At 37.2% G+C, this 17,648-nt stretch overlaps 1 protein-coding gene across 14 annotated transcripts in view; it reads right to left on the bottom strand.

The window, feature by feature from the left end:
* Positions 1-817: 817 nt before the first annotated feature.
* Positions 818-17,648, bottom strand: part of RNF38 (ring finger protein 38) — a 72,902-nt gene continuing 56,071 nt past the window's right edge. For 10 of the 14 annotated variants that reach the window (XM_014531504.1, XM_014531502.1, XM_005883953.2 and 7 more), the window contains 6 exons: positions 15,510-15,671; positions 15,103-15,209; positions 13,510-13,594; positions 9,393-9,514; positions 6,341-6,440; positions 818-4,287 (listed from right to left, as the gene is read on the bottom strand). In XM_014531504.1, coding sequence (XP_014386990.1) covers positions 4,225-4,287; positions 6,341-6,440; positions 9,393-9,514; positions 13,510-13,594; positions 15,103-15,209; positions 15,510-15,671 — 639 coding nt within the window. In that variant the 3' untranslated portion in view covers positions 818-4,224. Of the gene's footprint in view, positions 4,288-6,340; positions 6,441-9,016; positions 9,361-9,392; positions 9,515-9,712; positions 9,867-12,446; positions 12,502-13,509; positions 13,595-15,102; positions 15,210-15,509; positions 15,672-17,648 lie in introns of those variants that run through there. The other 4 variants (XM_014531496.1, XM_014531498.1, XM_014531501.1 and 1 more) reach the window with 4 other exon arrangements.

Raw genomic sequence — 17,648 nt, 5'->3', positions numbered from 1 at the left:
ACTGGGAATGACTGGTCACTATGACACACACTGACCACCAGGGGGCAGACGCTCAATGCAGGAGCTGCCCCCTGGTGGTCAGTGCGCTCCCACAGGGGGAGCTCTGCTCAGCCACAAGCCAGGCTGACAGCTGCCAGTACAGCGGTGGTGGTGGGAGCCTCTCCCGCCTCCTCAGCAGCGCTAAGGATGTCCAACTGCAGCTTAGGCCTGCTCCCCACTGGCAAGTGGACATCCCCCGAGGGCTCCCGGGCTGCCAGAGGGATGTCTGATCGCCAGCTTAGGCCCAATCCCCCGGGGAGCGGACCCCCCCGAGCGCACAAATTTTTGTGCACAGGGCCTCTAGTAAAGAAAGAAATCATTACCAACTTAGGCTTCTCTACTGTTCAATAAGCTTATGCCACAAATGTGGCTAACTTGGCTATCTTTTAGGCCTTTTTACATAATCACTAGAGGCCCGGTGCACAAATTCATGGGGTTCGGCCAGCACACCCCAATGGGGACCGATCGGGCCCGGCCGGCCAGGAGGAGGGGCCAGCCGGCCCTGCCCCTGGTCGAAATCTGGTTCAACTTCCAGTCAAGGGGACAATTTGCATATTAGGCTTTTATTATATAGGATGTACCACATGTTAAAATACTAGTTGCTTTGTGTTTCAAAGATGTTTACACAAATGCAGAAACAAAATTGGAATTATAGTCTAAAAATTAAATCTAGCTGCTAGTAGCTCAACAGCTCTATCTTCTTGCTGGAATCTCCAACCCCCTCCCTCAAGCACACACAACCCCTACCCTTCCCACACAGTAACATAACACAAGAAAATATGTTAAGTGTACATCATACATTTATTACCAACAACCCTCTCAACTCCAAAATTGGGCACAGGGATTAAAAATAAAAATTCATTGCACTACTTAGTAAAGCATTACTAGTAACTTTCATAAAAAATGTACAAACTTTGTTAAAAATTTATCAAGCCTTCAAATGATTTGGTTACAGATATTTATAATACATACATTTAAAACTATGTTAACTGATACAATGGAATATGATTTGAGGAAATGACTCAGCAAATGATTCCAAAAAACACCCCTGTAAGCTTTCATAATCTGAAACAAACAGCAAAATGAGGTAACCCAATGTACAACAGGGGGAAAATAGGTTCCTAATGAAGGCCTAAAGACATATATGAAAAATATCCGCACAAGTGAATTATAGATCTCATTCAAAATATTTAAGAGGCCCAAATTTAAGAATCTTAACAAATCACATTTGAGAGAGTGTATAAAATCTAAATATGCTTCCACATTTTTAAAATTTTGCTTAAAAAAGAAGAAGAAAAATCAGGACAGAAAATCCTAATGAGATCTTGATACCTGGAGGCCTTGACTTACTTTTTGTTTTGTTGTTTTGGGGGGTAGGGTGGGGGTGGCTGGCGGGAAAAAAAAAATCAAAGATGATAATTCATGTCAAAAATAAAAAACCCCAAAACAAAACCCCATAGTAGAGTTAAGATGGTAAAGCCAATATTATTTTAGGAGGAAAGAGGAAGAAGGCAACAAACCAACATCTGCCTGCTATCTGGTGCATCACCCAAGGTGACAACAGCTCGAACAAATCAACTGCTCTTTCTCTTTTGCTAGCCACAAAGCTGCTCATTTTGGTGAGTCTGAGCTGGTTCAGAGCACATGCATGTATACTCCTAATATGTACTAACCACTTAATAAGCAAGTCTGCACACATCTCTAAGAGGCCATGCAAAGAAAAGACATTCCCAAAGAGATCAGTCACAAGAGCCAACAATTCAGAATTTTACCAATAGACCCTGCTGCCTCCTAAATTGCCAACTGCCTCTCAAAATTTTACTGGGAAAGGGATATAATGACAAGAATTCATTGTCAGAGGGAAGGAAGGAAGAGCTACTTTTCCTAGTCATTAGTACAATGTGCCTTGTTAATTAGGTATCTATATAAATTAGAAAAAGTGCTTTACTTGCATGCTTCAATAAAATGAATACTGAGTGTAGTAGTGTTATGTTAGATCTGTACAGATAAAAAATTTTTTGCAGCTATATAAAAGAGTATGTATAAGATGGGCTTTTGCCATTTTAAACATGATTTTTTTAATTAAAAAAAATAAAGAGTAAACTCTACGTGATTTGTAATGTAGCTGATTATTATGCCAATAATTTTGGTCTTGAACGAACTTTTTATTCATCAGGAATAGGTGGGGGATATCCTAATGATTTAAAAGTAACATGTGCGTTTTATCACTGTTTAGATGTATTTATGATGCACTGACAAATTTAAGGGCAAACAGAAAGTATGCAAAATTCTATTTGTATGACTAGAGGCAACAGTGTCTGGAAAAGGGCAAAATTGTGCTTCCGTGTCAATTGACTTTACTGAACTCTAAGCTGTGATGAGCTTATAGAGATTTCAAGGGAAGGCAAGTAGCATGGCAGTAATAAGTAGTTAACACTGTCTGAGTAGAAGACCAACACAGAGCCAACTGAAAGCTGAGTGAGGTTGGCAGCAAATCATCACAATCCTGACTGGAACTACACAGCTTGTGCTACTGCAAAGCAATGACATCAACCGTAGGGAAGAGGCAGGCAATGCTGAGCACACAAAGAATGAGAGAGGAATCTAAACACTGCTGGAAAACTGAATTTAAACAATCTGCATTATGCTCAATAAATCTATTAAAAAAAACCCACACAGCTATGTATTGAAATATTTCAGATCAACTAAATGAAGGTCAATTCCTGTTTTACAGCATTATTTTTTATACAAAAATCCTATCTTCATTTATACTGCAAGTATTTTGGACACCTGTTATATAATATTTTTCTCATTCAAACAAAACAAAAAGGAAAACAATAAAACATCAAAGCACATCAGGTCTAAGGAACTAGAGCTGTCACAGCACTTGATCCATCCTGGAATAGAGGGTTTTGATGAGAAGCACATTTACTGAGAGAACTAGACAACTTTCAGAATTGGAGCTTGGCAGGTGAATTAACACAAACAGAAATACAGTTTTCTTAAAACAACTTAGTTGCCCATGGGAGCTTGAACAAAGAACATATACCAGAAATCAAGCTGAGTTAGCTAACAGATTTTGTTCTGTTGGAAGTCAAGGAAGTGAGACTTCATGGGACCAGTGGTATTCTTAGAAATATATTACTCAAATATCTTCAGAATAGACTACAAATCTAAACATTAAAAAAAAAAAAATCACAAGTACTTCCTGTAAGAAGCTTACTGGAAATGTAAAGGAAAAAACAAGTATCAACATTCAAATCATTGATTGAAATGCTAATATTGCTAACTGACGATGTATGATATTGCACCTTCTTTTTGGAAACAGCAAGTTGGAGATTTAAAAAGTTTTCAGAACAGAATAAAAAGATCAGGTTCATGGAGTGAGATCTGTTACACCTTTTTTTCTTAAGTGACTCACTTGGACCACCAATGAAGAAAAGGTGACAGCTGCCTGAAGCAGAGGAAGGCGGCTTTTCTCATTCCATTCATTGGGAGGGAAGGGGATGGAGTATTCAATGCTTGTAATTGATGCACCCTTAGCAATCAGTGTGCAACAGCAAACACAAGGGGGAAAAAAAACCAGTGTACAGTACTAGTGCTGTTTAAATAACACACCAGATTATACATTGCAGCATAATTAAAACTACACACACATTCTTGGTACATGCTGGTATATAGGATCTCATACACACATTAGCTACCATGCCTGCACACAAGTAGTTACACATTCTCTCTCACACACACAGAAATACATTTATCACCAACAGCCATACGTTGCATTCATTTCCACTCACAGTTTCTGAAGGCTCTATATAAGGTAGACTGCTATTCATCTGGAGCTACCACTTCTTATAAAAGCACATGCTAAAAGATCACGTCCACTGTAATCTTGCAGCAACACTCGGAATGATCACACAAAAACCAGGGAATGTTAGTGCACACACAAAATTAAGCTAAAGAAAAAGTCTTTGGAGTTCCAATCACACGGTTAGTATAACAATCCCATAATTATGAAGACTAATTGTAAGCTTTTATAGTTGATTAAGTCACACAGTGCAAAGAAAGGTCCATTGACCCTTTTGGTAAAGGGAGGGCTGGAAGCCACACAGATTAAGTTCAATGGATAGTCCGTATATACATGTGATGAGGAACACCCAAACTAAATTTGTGCTCTTAGGTTGGTCATTCTGAATCCCGATGCACTTCTGAAGCATCAGCTCGACAAATTGGGCAAGTACGATTTGCCTACAACACAAAAGAGAAAACTTGTCTGAATTGTGACTTACACAATGAAACATATTAAAAGCAATGGAACTCTTTTTACTTCCCATATAGTTTCTACATTCTTTGTTCTTTGAAGAGGGTACAAAGCAATCATTTAATCTGTCTTTTAAAAATACCCCATTAAATCTCAAAAAACTAATAACCTATGATTGACTTTTTTGGTTTTATTTTTGATTAATTTTTTTAAAGGGTCTACCTTCACCATATAGACATTATCCATAACCAGTTCAGACAAATTTAATTAACTGGTTTAAAAAACTCCATCTCAACAAATGACACCACATTTGCTGAGTTGCTAAAGCCAGCAACATAGGCATCCACCTGCTCTTTCTACAATCCATATTCATCAAATATTCTAATTTCTTTATTATAACAGCTTTCAAATCAGTCCTTTTCTTTTAATTGCCACTATTGGTTCTGTGTATGGCTCAGAACATCCTTATTCCATCTTCCTGACTCTCAGAAATTATTCCTTGTAGTCCATTCTCTAAACAATGGCCAGTGATCTTTCTAACACACAATCTCACTCATCTCTCTTCCACATCACTTTCAAGGTATCTCACACTTTACAGTGACTTCACAATAAGCTGGTCACTGGTTACATTTCTGAACATCTGTCTCTTCTCTTGCCACTCGCATACACTAGTTATCAGCCACATGGAACCTGTGGTTTTCTGATTATTCTCTCTTCTCACATGTCAGGGCTGAGTGTATTTAATGCTTTATTTTTCTAAAAAGTTCAGACTCTTCACCTTCAGGATTCAGTTTGGGCTAAACTGGGTACCCTTAATCTGTGCTCATCTGTCTTCCTCACCAAACTGGGAAGTTATCTAACCCAATATTATTATCTCCTAATGAGAATATTCTAAAAAATTCCCACACAACATAAAGTTAACTAATTTGTGTCCTTTGGACTTAAAAAAATTTTTAATATCTACAAAAGAAAAAAGGGTCAGAATTAAAAGCACTAGAGGTTTGTTCCCATGTAAATCTCTAACAAAGGAGCTCCAGTGAGGTCCCCTTCTAACCTCAGAGGAAAACTGGCATAATGAACCCAGGCCTTACCCCTATATACCATGAGAAAGTTAGGACATCCTTATATAATAAAACCTTAATATGCAAATCGACCGAACGGCAGAACGACCGGTCACTATGATGCGCACTGACCACTAGGGGGCAGATGCTCAACACAGGAGCACCACTCAGCCAGAAGCCAGGCTCAGGGGCTGGCGAGTGAGAGCAGCGGTGGTGAGAGCCTCTCCCACCTCCACTGCAGGCAGGCGGTAAGGAGTGAGGGGTCCCGGACTGTGAGAGCCCCAGACTGCAAGGGGGGATTGAGCCTGGGCTAGCAGACATCCCCCAAGGGGTCTCTTTGTAGAAAGAGAGCAAGTGGGTGCCTATGTTGCTGGCTTTAGCAACTCAGCAAATGGTGGTGTCATTTGTTGAGATGGAGTTTTTTAAAATTCCATATTCCCATTACCCAGACTCAACAATCCATGGCTAATTTTATTTCACCTATTACTGTCTACTTCTAAATACCAGATTATTTTCAAACAAAAATAAAAGCTCTAGTACTCATTATGAAAGACAGATAACCACTTTTCAGGTTTTACAAAATCACTCCCATGATGATGATTATAGTTCTTTTTTTAAAAAAAAAAATATTTTATTGGTTTTTTACAGAGAGACAGAGTTAGAAACATAGATCAGCTGCCTCCTGCACAGCCCCCACTGGGGATATGCCCGCAACCAAGGTACATGCCCTTGACCGGAATCGAACCTGGGACCCTTCAGTCCGAAGGCCGACGCTCTATCCACTGAGCCAAACCGGTTAGGGCTTATAGTTCATTTTTGCTGGCCTTTTCCCTTCATTTTTAGAAATCATATTGAAAGCTGTATTTGAATTTTACCTCCTTTCCCACCCTCCACCAATGATGGACTTACTCTACATGAAACCATGCTCAATAAAAAAGAAAATTCAATGTTATTCTCTTCTCAGGTGCCATCACTTTACCTTAAGCCATTTGTCGACACACTTGGCATGGAACTCGTGGTTACAGGGTAAAACTCTAAGTAGCTGCCTTGACTCAAAATCACACATGCATACTACACACCTAAAAAAAGCAAAAAGGTCATTTAACCATAAAACCTATTGGTTCTCTGTTTTGTTATGACTACTGAAGCCCCCCCAAAAAACCACTTACCATCTCACTTATCAAAATGTCATTTAAATTTTAAGACACACACACACAAAAATCATGATATTAAGACATGCAGTAAAAGTGCTTTTCTTTACTGAGAAATCATCAGGAAAATCTCTGGTTTAACATCCAAGCTAGTCTTTTTTTTTTTTATAAATTTTTATTCATTTCAGAAAGGAAGGGAGAGGGAGAGAGAGAGAGAAACATCAATGATGAGAGAGCATCACTGATCAGCTGCCTCCTGCATGCCCCACACTGGGGATTGAGCCCACAACCTGGGCATGTGCCCTTGACTGGAATCGAACCAGGACCCTCCAGTATACAGGCCAATGCTCTATCCACTGAGTCAAACCGGCTAGGGCCCAAGCTAGTCTTAACACATTGCGGACCAGTGGTTTCATTGCTAGCTTTACCCAGTGGCCATCTAAGTTTCTATTGAACGAGTACAAAAAATGTTTTACATAAATGTTAAAGGCATGCTTTAAAATTAAATACCATTGCATTTTGAAGTTATTTATTACATGTCCTTACAAGCTAATATCTTTTTTTTTATTTAATAATTTTTTTAAAATATATTTTATTGATTTTTTACAGAGAGGAAGGGAGAGAGATAGAGAGTTAGAAACATCGATGAGAGAGAAACATCGATCAGCTGCCTCTTGCACATCTCCTACTGGGGATGTGCCCGCAACCCAGGTACGTGCCCTTGACCGGAATCGAACCCGGGACCTTTCAGTCCGCAGGCCGACGCTCTATCCACTGAGCCAAACCGGTTTCGGCACAAGCTAATATCTTTTTAAAGTATTCTCGTGATTGGCCACAAGCCTTAGAATAGAAAACACGGGAATTCTCATGATCCATCTGCAATGTGTAAATACCAAAAGTACTATGATAGTCAATAAAGGGGTGCTAGAACTGGATAGTATTATGCAAGTTGGACTATTACCCCACACAATACACAAAAATTAACTAAAAAATGGAGCAAAGGCCTAAATGTAAAAGCTAAAAATTATAAAATCTTAGAAGAAAACACAGGAGTAAATCTTCGTGACTTCCAAGTACGCAATGGTTTGAGATACTGAAAGCACAAGAAACAAAAATAGATAGGTAAATGGCACAGAGGTGTAGATGGTGGTGACCTGCCTCCCATGATGAAGTCAGACAACAATTACATGTTAACAGATGACCTTCTTCCTCTCCTGTACCTCCGATCTCCCCTCCCTCTGATGACTCAGCCAACACACCATCACCACCACCTCTCAGCCAGTTCCAATGTGCTCTCAGTTTTCCCAATGCTGATAAGTTAAACTACATTGTACATATATTATTTCTACTTTGTATAGACTGTGTACTTATCATATCATTCTTGCTTTTACTGTATGTTAGTGTTACTTTATGTTTTATGTTTTTTGGTATAATTTGGTAGGTTATTTTTTGGAGCTATGAATGCTAAAAAATTTTTCCATATAGATTAATGGTAACTGCTTCTTCACTTCATGTCATTTGGTTTATGAAAGGCTCTACTTTTGGAGCAAGGAAAATCTGTACATAAATGTTCACAGCAGTATTATTAATACTAGACAAAATGTGGAAACAACCCAAATCTTCAATTGAGGAAAGGACAAACAAGATCTAGTGTGTCCATACAATCAAATATTACTTGGCCATAAATAGGAATGAAATACTGATACAAGCTATGACATGATGAACCTTGAACACAAGCTAAGTGAAAGAAGCCAGATTAAAAAGACCATCCTATCTAATAAAGAGGGAATATGCAAATTGACCATCACAAAGATGGTAGCGCCCATAGCCACAAGATGGCAGTGCCCAGTCTCAGCTCCGCCAGAGTCCCCCAGTCCTTTCAGCCCTGCCAGAGGGGTGGCAGGCTCGTGGTGTGGCTGGACCTGCCCTCAGCCCCTCAGGACCGGCCTGAGACGCAGGTAAGCCTCGGATGTCAGCTGCCCCGCCATCCAGGGTAGGCCTGAGGTGCAGGCAAGCCTTGGATGGGTGGCTGTCCAGCCGCCCAAGGCCACCCGAGGCTCAGGTAACCAGGGCTGACCAAGGTTTGCGCTGCCGGCAGTGGCAACAGCAGAGGTGTGATGGGGGCATCGCCTCCCGCCCCTAAAGGCTCCTGGACTGTGAGAGGGCACAGGCTGGGCTGAGGACCCTCCCCCTCCAGTGCATGAATTTTCATGCATCGGGCCTCTAGTATATTATATGACCCCATTTATGTGAAATGTCCAGAATAGGTACCTCTATAGAGATTTTTAAAAAAATTAGTTGGGGTTTGTGCCAGGGTGAAGAGGATTGGAAAGAAATGGGGAATGGCTGCTAATGAGTAACGAGTTTCTTTTTGGGGTGATGAAAATGGTATAAATTTGCTTGTGAAGATGTTTGCAAAACACTGAATATACTAAGAATCACTATAAATGTGAATTATATCTCAGTAGAGTTGCTATAAAGAATATACTATAAAAAGCAGAATCTTTAGGTAAAAACTTTGAACTTTAATTGTATGAGACTTTAATCATATATAAAATATTACAGTTTGAATCAGAGACCATAAAATTTACAGGCAACCTAAAAATCCAGAACAGCACTGTCCAATAAAATTTTCTGAAGTGACGGAAATGTTCTACATCTTTCAATACAGCATCACTAGCTAGTGTTACTAAGAAACTTAACTTTCAATTTTATTTAATTTAAGCAGCCCCATGTGACTAGCTGCTACCTAACTAGACAACATAGGCCAAGATTATGAAATAGAGGTTACTTTATCAAGTTATCTATGGCTCTCATGCTTTTATTTCATAAAGGTAGAAAAGAAAATTTAACAGAGCGATATCAGAAAAATGTACTTACAAAGTCTGTTCTGACTGGTGGTTGTTAGGATTGAACCGATATGAAGGAAGTTGTTCAATATCTGCTTTAGTCAGTCCTCGTGGCTTAGCTTCTCCTAGTCGCTCTGCCAGGTTTAAAAGGGCCTGTTGTGGAAAAGGAAATATACTTTAACTTTCTTTAAATTTTTCTATAGCAGTAATTTTTTAAAAAACTACTTTTATTGTGGAAAAATTTAAATACATACTAAAGAAGAGGTACAGTATAATGAAATTCCATATTCCCATCACCCAGGCTCAATAATCCATGGCTAATTTTATTTCACCTATTACAGAAAAGAAAATTTAACAGAGCGATATCAGAAAAATGTACTTACAAAGTCTGTTCTGACTGGTGGTTGTTAGGATTGAACCGATATGAAGGAAGTTGTTCAATATCTGCTTTAGTCAGTCCTCGTGGCTTAGCTTCTCCTAGTCGTTCTGCCAGGTTTAAAAGGGCCTGTTGTGGAAAAGGAAATATACTTTAACTTTCTTTAAATTTTTCTATAGCAGTAATTTTTTAAAAAACTACTTTTATTGTGGAAAAATTTAAATACATACTAAAGAAGAGGTACAGTATAATGAAATTCCATATTCCCATCACCCAGGCTCAATAATCCATGGCTAATTTTATTTCACCTATTACTGTCTACTTCTAAATACCAGATTATTTTCAAACAAAACTAAAACATGGTATTTCATTAATAAAATAGTTCTGTATGTATTTTTAAAACAGTCTGTCAACTTCAGCACTTTTGACATTTTGGGCTGGATAACTTTTATTGGGGGGGGGGCTGTTCTGTGCACTGTAGGATGTTTAGCAGCATCTCTGCTAAAGGCCAGTAACACCCTCCCACCCAGTTATAACAATCAAAAATGTCTTCATATGTTGCTAAATATCCTCCTGGGGATAAAACTATCCCCAAGTTGAACACCACCACTCTAAAAAAGGAAAGATTTTTAAAAAGGGAATAAATCACATCATCATCATCACACCTTATAATTCTTTGTCAAATGTCTGACTGTTTCAATTACTTTCAAAACACTTTTAAAAATAGTTTATTCAAATCACAATCCAAATAAATCCATCTGTTCCCATTGCTTGATACTGTCTCAAGTATCTTTTTTAAATTTTGTATTTATTGAAGAAAACAGGTCAATGGCCTGTAGAAATTCTCAGTCTGAATTTTGTTGACTCACCCCACCCTGACTTGAGTTTTCTTGTCCCCTGTATTTCCTATAAATTGGTGGATTTGAGTATTCAATCATAGCTTACCACACCTAATTGTCATGTTAGCAGCCACTGATGGAACACTGCCTAGGTTCATTTATTCATTAAAGATGGTAAAATGGTAATATTCTAATTCTATCATTCTTTCTTCATTTATTAGATGAAATACTTCTATACTGAGCAACTGCCCCATACCAAATTGCATTCAGTAGTATAAATTATATATAAAGTGCAGGATGAATAAGACCACTGAGTGTGTTTTCTTAAGTATCACTATGAATTCATGAATATTAGCATAGTTGATGTTTCAATATATCGCAGCTATTATGCTTACTGGTTTTATACAAGTACCTCCTTTCTCCCAGTTTTCAATGGCTCTAATTGTTCATTTGCTTTGTCCTAAAATCAGGCAGCCCTTTGTGTGCTGCTTTCCCCCTTTAAAGGCTGCCACAGGGTTAAGAGAATGGGTAACAAAGAAATGATGACAGATGAGAGAACAAATAATTTCTAAAAAAAAATCTCAATAACTAATGGTATATGTTTTAATATCATGACACTGCTTTTGGTACAGCTTCATTTGGAGAATTAGGTCACCTAAAATTGCTTCCCCTTTGTGAACATGAATGCCCCTAAGTTCTTCTAAATGCTAGACAAGTTGTTAAATTGGTGCTGATTACAATTAGCATATAAAATTTATGATATAGCTTGTCTATATTTATACCTCTACTATATAATAAGACACTTAGGTCAACTAACACAAATATGACAATTATATTCAATAAAATGTTCATTAAGCCCTTATTGAAAGGAGAATGTAATGATAACCAAGCTCTCAACAAGATAACTGAAGGCACAACATGATCATTACATATGGTTTTATAAGAACAAAAAGGAGGGAGAGAGACATTTAGATCTGATAATGGACTAGAAATGGCTTTCATAGAAGTAGTTTCAAAATGTAGAGGAAGGGGTAAAAATAATTAGGCAGAAGGATCAAGGGGAGTAAAAGCACACAGGCAAGAATGTATAGGGTAGACTAAAAAAATGGTGAAAACTCTGGACTAGGGAGTGTTGTAGGTGTGCACACTATTGAGATAAAAGAAAAGCAAGCACGATTTTCTTGGTTGAATTAAAGTGTGACTTTGCAGAAGATCAAACATATTCAATCCAAAATACAGTCTAGAAAGGATTCCAATGCTAAGTACAAAATATCTTCCCTACACTGGGATAGTATCACTGTTTTTCCACTGATATATGTATATAATTTGTTCAATGAAAAGCTGTCCTTTCAGTAGCATGAAAGAAGACTCAATTTCAGTACCTAAAAGAATACCTAAAAGAGAACCAACTCCTTTCCTTACCGCTCTGTACAAAACTAACATAGTGTTCTAGAAACAAAATCAGGAAATTACTACAGCCCCTTTCTCAAGAATCTGGGAATGGAAGCCAAAGGACACTGCAGTGTGATTATATATGTAGAAAGAAAGTGATATAATGGCATTCTGAAAACTACAGAAGAATATAGCATTTGGCCTGATCTCTTCCACATGCATTTAAAAAACAAATCAAAGATGCTTTAAGATTGTTTGTGTGTGAGATCTCTCCTCCCTCTCCCCAGGTTCAGTTCACCTAAAAAAAAAAAAAAAAAAAGTGTTCCAGCACAGATGTCCCAATTAACGATGGTTTGGCTTACGATTTTTCCACTTCACAATGGTGCAAAAGCGACATGCATTCATTAGAAACCAGGTAGGCTAAGCTATGATGTTCAGTAGGTTAAATGCATTTCAATTTATGGTATTTTCAACTTACAATGGATTTATCAGGACGTAACCCCATCATAAGCCAAGGAGCATCTGTATTCATACTGTATAAATAGAAACTACGTGAGGCTGGGATGAGAAAGATAGCTGGCAGTATCAAAACCAAGTCATACATACAGTCACTCACATTCAACATACCCAAATCCGAATTTGCTTTCCAACCCCTAGACTGCACCTCCTATTCCTATCTTCAAATACTATAACATCAACATCATCTAAATTAGATGATGTCATCTACCTGACCTACTGTCATCTTCTGCCTTCTTTGTGGGCTACTACAGTTTTTGTAGAGCATCTTCTTTTGCAACCCTCCCACTCACACCCCTAACTCTACTGTTGATTCAAATGTTAAAAATGTCTCTGAAGATGTACTTTTTTCTATTTGCAGTTCCTATAGTTCGAAACTTGCATGGTTTTATAATTTATTACCTGACCTATTAAATAAATTTCCCCACCACCAACTTCTTAACCTCTCCCATCTATTCCTTCATGCTACTAGCAGAGTTCTGACTCATACAAGTAGAGATCCATTAGCACCAAAAAATGTAGCAGCTCCTTCATCCCATAATATTCAAAATTCTGTCCATTCTCTAGCATGACACTCAAGGACAACCAGTCAAGCTTTCCAATCAAATCTCACGTTAGCCACAGACTATATGCAATTCCTCAAGAATATCCAGCACTTCCCTGCTTCAACCTTATGCACGAAAACGTTTTCCCATTCTTCAAGAATCAGCTCAAACACTTCTGGCTTCCACAAAATCTTTGAGAACATCAATTTATAATTCACTGTTTTCTCATTTACATTCTCTCATAGGAGTTGAGTTGTATGTAACTCTAATAGAGTACCAAAAGTCTCTCTCTTTATCAGAGCTGTGTGGTACATGACAAAATATCCTTAAGGATGCTGAACACTTCTTTCAAACATATTTGTATCTTGAAATGTACAAAGGATTCACTTAATAATGTTTAATTAGATGAATGAGTTGAGTATTACAGTGCTTTTTATGCACACAATATTCCCCAACTTAATTCAAAGTTCACCTACTCACCTCATAATTTTCTACTTCTCCATCTTCCACATCCAATTCAAAGCTGAAAGTTGGGCCTACTGCAGGTGGCACTGGAAGCATTGATCTGCAGTGAAAATAACCAACACTAGCATTGATACATTACTACATTACTTCAGTGAACAGGAAAAACAAAGTCCAGTGGTATAGGGACAAATGGCTGGGGTCAATCAGTGGCAACCCTTTAAAAAAAAACTGACTTCACTAACAATAAACAAAAACTGACACTTAAAAAAATATCATTTACAATTGCATAAAATCACATAAAATATTTGGAATGAATTCAACAAAACATATGTAAGACCTACACAATAAAAACTGCAAAAATACTGTAAGGATAAACTTAAAAAGAATAGAGAAATATGCTGTGTAAGTTAACTGACTAGACGAGTCAATATTAAGATGTCAATTTTCACTTAAAAAGAATAGAGAAATATGCTGTGTAAGTTAACTAGACGAGTCAATATTAAGATGTCAATTTTCTCCCCAACTGATCTATAGATTTCATGCAATCCCTACCAAAATCCTCAGCAAGCCCTTTATAAAGTAGAAACTAATTTGATTTAAAAATTTATATGGCTCACACAAAAGACTTTAGATCATTTCAGAACTAAGTTGGGAGACTTATCCTATCTGATTTAAGACTTACAATAGAGCTACAATGATCAAAATAGTGTAAAATAGGCACATGACCTTAAAGACAACATTTCCTAGCTTTCCTAGCAGTTAATTATAGACGTAAGACTACATTCTGGCCCATGGGATTTGGCAGGAGTAATACATGGAACTTCTAGGAAGTATTCCTGAGAGGAGGCAGGTAGGCAAAGAGATCCACTTTCATTTTTACTGGCTAGAATGCTGACTTAATAGCTGGAACCTGAGGAGCCATTTTAGATCGAGGAAGCCATAGGATGGCAGAACCATTCCTCAGAGTTATGGGACTAAACAAATCATATCTGAATTGCCTACTTCTGGACTTCATTACATGAGAGAGAAATAAAGATATATTTAACCCATGAGTGCTTCTGCTACAAACTTAATTCTAACAGAGTATTTATTTTCCTTTTTTTAAATTAAAAAAACATCAAATTGTTGATCCATTCACTTATGCATTTATTGGTTGCTTCTTTCACGTGCCCTGACCGGGGATCTAACCTGCAACCTTGGGGTATTGGGACAACGCTCTAACCAGCCAGGACCTCTAACAGAGTATTTATAAGGCATAGAAATAACTTCTCTTTCTCTCTTCCACTGAGAGAAACAGCAGTATCAAAAGCTGGATAATCAAAGAAGATGGCAAGTGATGCCAGTTGTAAAAGTAGCAAAAATTTTAAACTTTCCTACCTTTAGATTTGGTAAACCTATTTTATGGCTCAAGATTTCTTTCCCCCCCACTTCTCTCTTGTCATTGACTCTTCTCTTTCACCCTTAAATAGCCCCATACCCAACCACTAACATTAAATACAAACAAATATTTAACACTCTAAATTATACACCACATAGAAGATCCTCATAAAAGAAAGAGAATCTCAAGAATGCCAAATTTAGAACTCATTAAAATAAGAAAGAACTTACAACACATATGGTAATAAGCTGGGATGATAAGGGGGAGGTGGTATTGGCTGCTGGGATCGGTATCTACTTCGTCCTGTGAGCCTCCGGGGCATAAATGGAGGATAAGGCTGTAGGAGAAAAAAATGTTTAGACAATTTAAGATCATTTTACTTTTATAAATATTTAATGTCAAAGTCTCTTAAAAAAACCCAAAACAACCAACAACCTAGAAAGTTCTTTACTATTCAAGTGGTATTTAATATTTCTTAAATGTTCACATGGATGCAATGACTAGTTTAAAACATCTGTATATTTCTAAATACACTTTTCCAACACCAATACATTCAAAATTCTAAACATGTAGAGTTACATTGAAATAACTCAAAACAAGTTACCAAAGCAAATAATAACACTGAATGAAAACTTACTACTCCAAAGGACACCTCTTGATGCAGAGGATCATGTGCTAAGAACTGCAAAGGAGCAGATGGGGGTAATGTTGGGGGATGGGCTGAAGAAGGGTAAGGGAAACCTCCTACTGGAAGATGTTCTCCTAAGAGTTCCACTTCGTTTTCTATCCTTTGCAGAGGCTGAGGGGGGAAAAAGAAACTAATGTACTTCCAGTGTTTAAATACTGCGGTATAATAATAAAAATCACACACACACCCAATATTTTTGAAGTCATACATTTCTTGATGTTCACATGAACCTACATTCATACATGTGGACATACATAGTAAAATCTTCCTGCCTTTAATTGAATTTCAATAAGAAAGTTTTTGAAATATGTCATTAAACATTTCCATTTAATTGACTAGACATATCAATTAAAAGATACATTTATTTTACTATTTCAACCTTCTCTTAAGAGAAGGAAAGTCAAAAAGTCATGTAGTAAGCCAACTGCATGGCTAAAATTACAACACATAGGATACACTGACCTACTGTGGATACACAGGATTTTCAGACACTTAACTCTTAACATGAAATCGAACACGGTGTATATCTATTTATAAATCAAAACCAGAGCTAAATGAGATAAGATACAGTAGGCATTACGCTACAGTAGAAAGTTTATGGGCTTTGGCATTAGATTCTTGGCATTGTCACTATCATTGTGACTTATGTAAATTACTTAATTGGAACTTCAATATTGTCATCTATAGAACTGACACGTCCATAGCCTATTTCAAAAGTGTGTTGTAATCACTGAGACAATGTGTAAGTAACACATAGAACACATAGTGTATGTAAAGCAATAGCATGTGGGATTAAAAAAAAATAGCTTACTGAATATAATTCACATACTGTAAAATTCACCATAAGGGGGAGTACAAGTCATTTTTGTATATTCACCACTAATTCCAGAACATTCCTACCCACCCCCCCCCACCCCCAAAAAAAACAACAAACCCCATGCCCATTAGTAGTCAGGCCTGCTATCCATTTCTCCTCAATCCTCCCCAAGGTTCTGGACAACCATTAATATCTACCTTCATTTCTATAGATTTGCCTATTCTGGAATTTCGCATATACAGAATCATGTAATATTGTGGCCCTGGTATCTGGCTTCTTTCATTTAGCATTATGTTTTCAAGGTTTATCCATCTTATAGTTTGTGTGTCATACCTCACTCCTTTTTGTGGTTGAATAATAATCTACTGTATAGATACACCATACTTTGCTTATTCATTATCACTTGATAGACATTTGCACTGTTTTTATTTGTTGGCTATTAGGAATAATGCTGCAGTTCCTTTCACAGGACTAAAATCTTCCACTCTAATCATTTCCATATGTTCTCTTTCCTATTCTCTTAATGCATGATTCAGATGTTCAACTTGGCTGTCCAAAACACAAGTGGGCCTTCTTCCTGTGCTCTTCCTTCCATTTATACAGTACTTACCTCCTCCAGACCCCTAAAATAATATGCCTCTCAGCTATATTCCAGTCCCAGGGCAGAATTAACTATGTTAACAGACTATCTCATCTACTTTTTTGTGAGAACACAATAGAAAACAAGCCTCCAATAAAACCAATTGAGGCTCAGAGGGTTACTTTACTTGCATAAGTGAATATTATCCTAACAAGTATAAACAATTTTATAATATTTTCACTTCCATTTTAGAAATACATTAAAGGAAAAAAACAAGAAAACTGACTTTTTCTTCACATTTACTTCATGAAAGATTACAGATACGAAGGAACAAATTTAAATCAGACAAGTGACATAAAATAACTAGAAAAATTTAAGAAACCAAGGTAATTCTCGGCTCATTTATCTATATGAATTTGTATGTCTTTGAAGTCCTTAATTCGTTTAAGAGTAATAATCTGAACAATAGAGATTTAATTTAAAAAAAATAAAAAAATAAAGAGAAAATCTGGGGAAATGACTGCTTGCATCTTCTAATACCTGGCCACATCCAATAGGAAAAAATGTTTTGTTTAATTGCAACTAGTGAAACAATGAAGAATAGTATTTTTTTAAATATATATATATTTTATTGATTTTTTACAGAGAGGAAAGGAGAGGGATAGAGAGTTAGAAACATTGATGAGAGAAA

The sequence above is a fragment of the Myotis brandtii genome, unplaced genomic scaffold, assembly GCF_000412655.1.
Source record: "Myotis brandtii unplaced genomic scaffold, ASM41265v1 scaffold806, whole genome shotgun sequence".
Classification (NCBI taxonomy): domain Eukaryota; kingdom Metazoa; phylum Chordata; class Mammalia; order Chiroptera; family Vespertilionidae; genus Myotis; species Myotis brandtii.
Note: the sequence above shows the minus strand (reverse complement) of the source record. Positions and strands in the feature narration are given on the sequence as shown.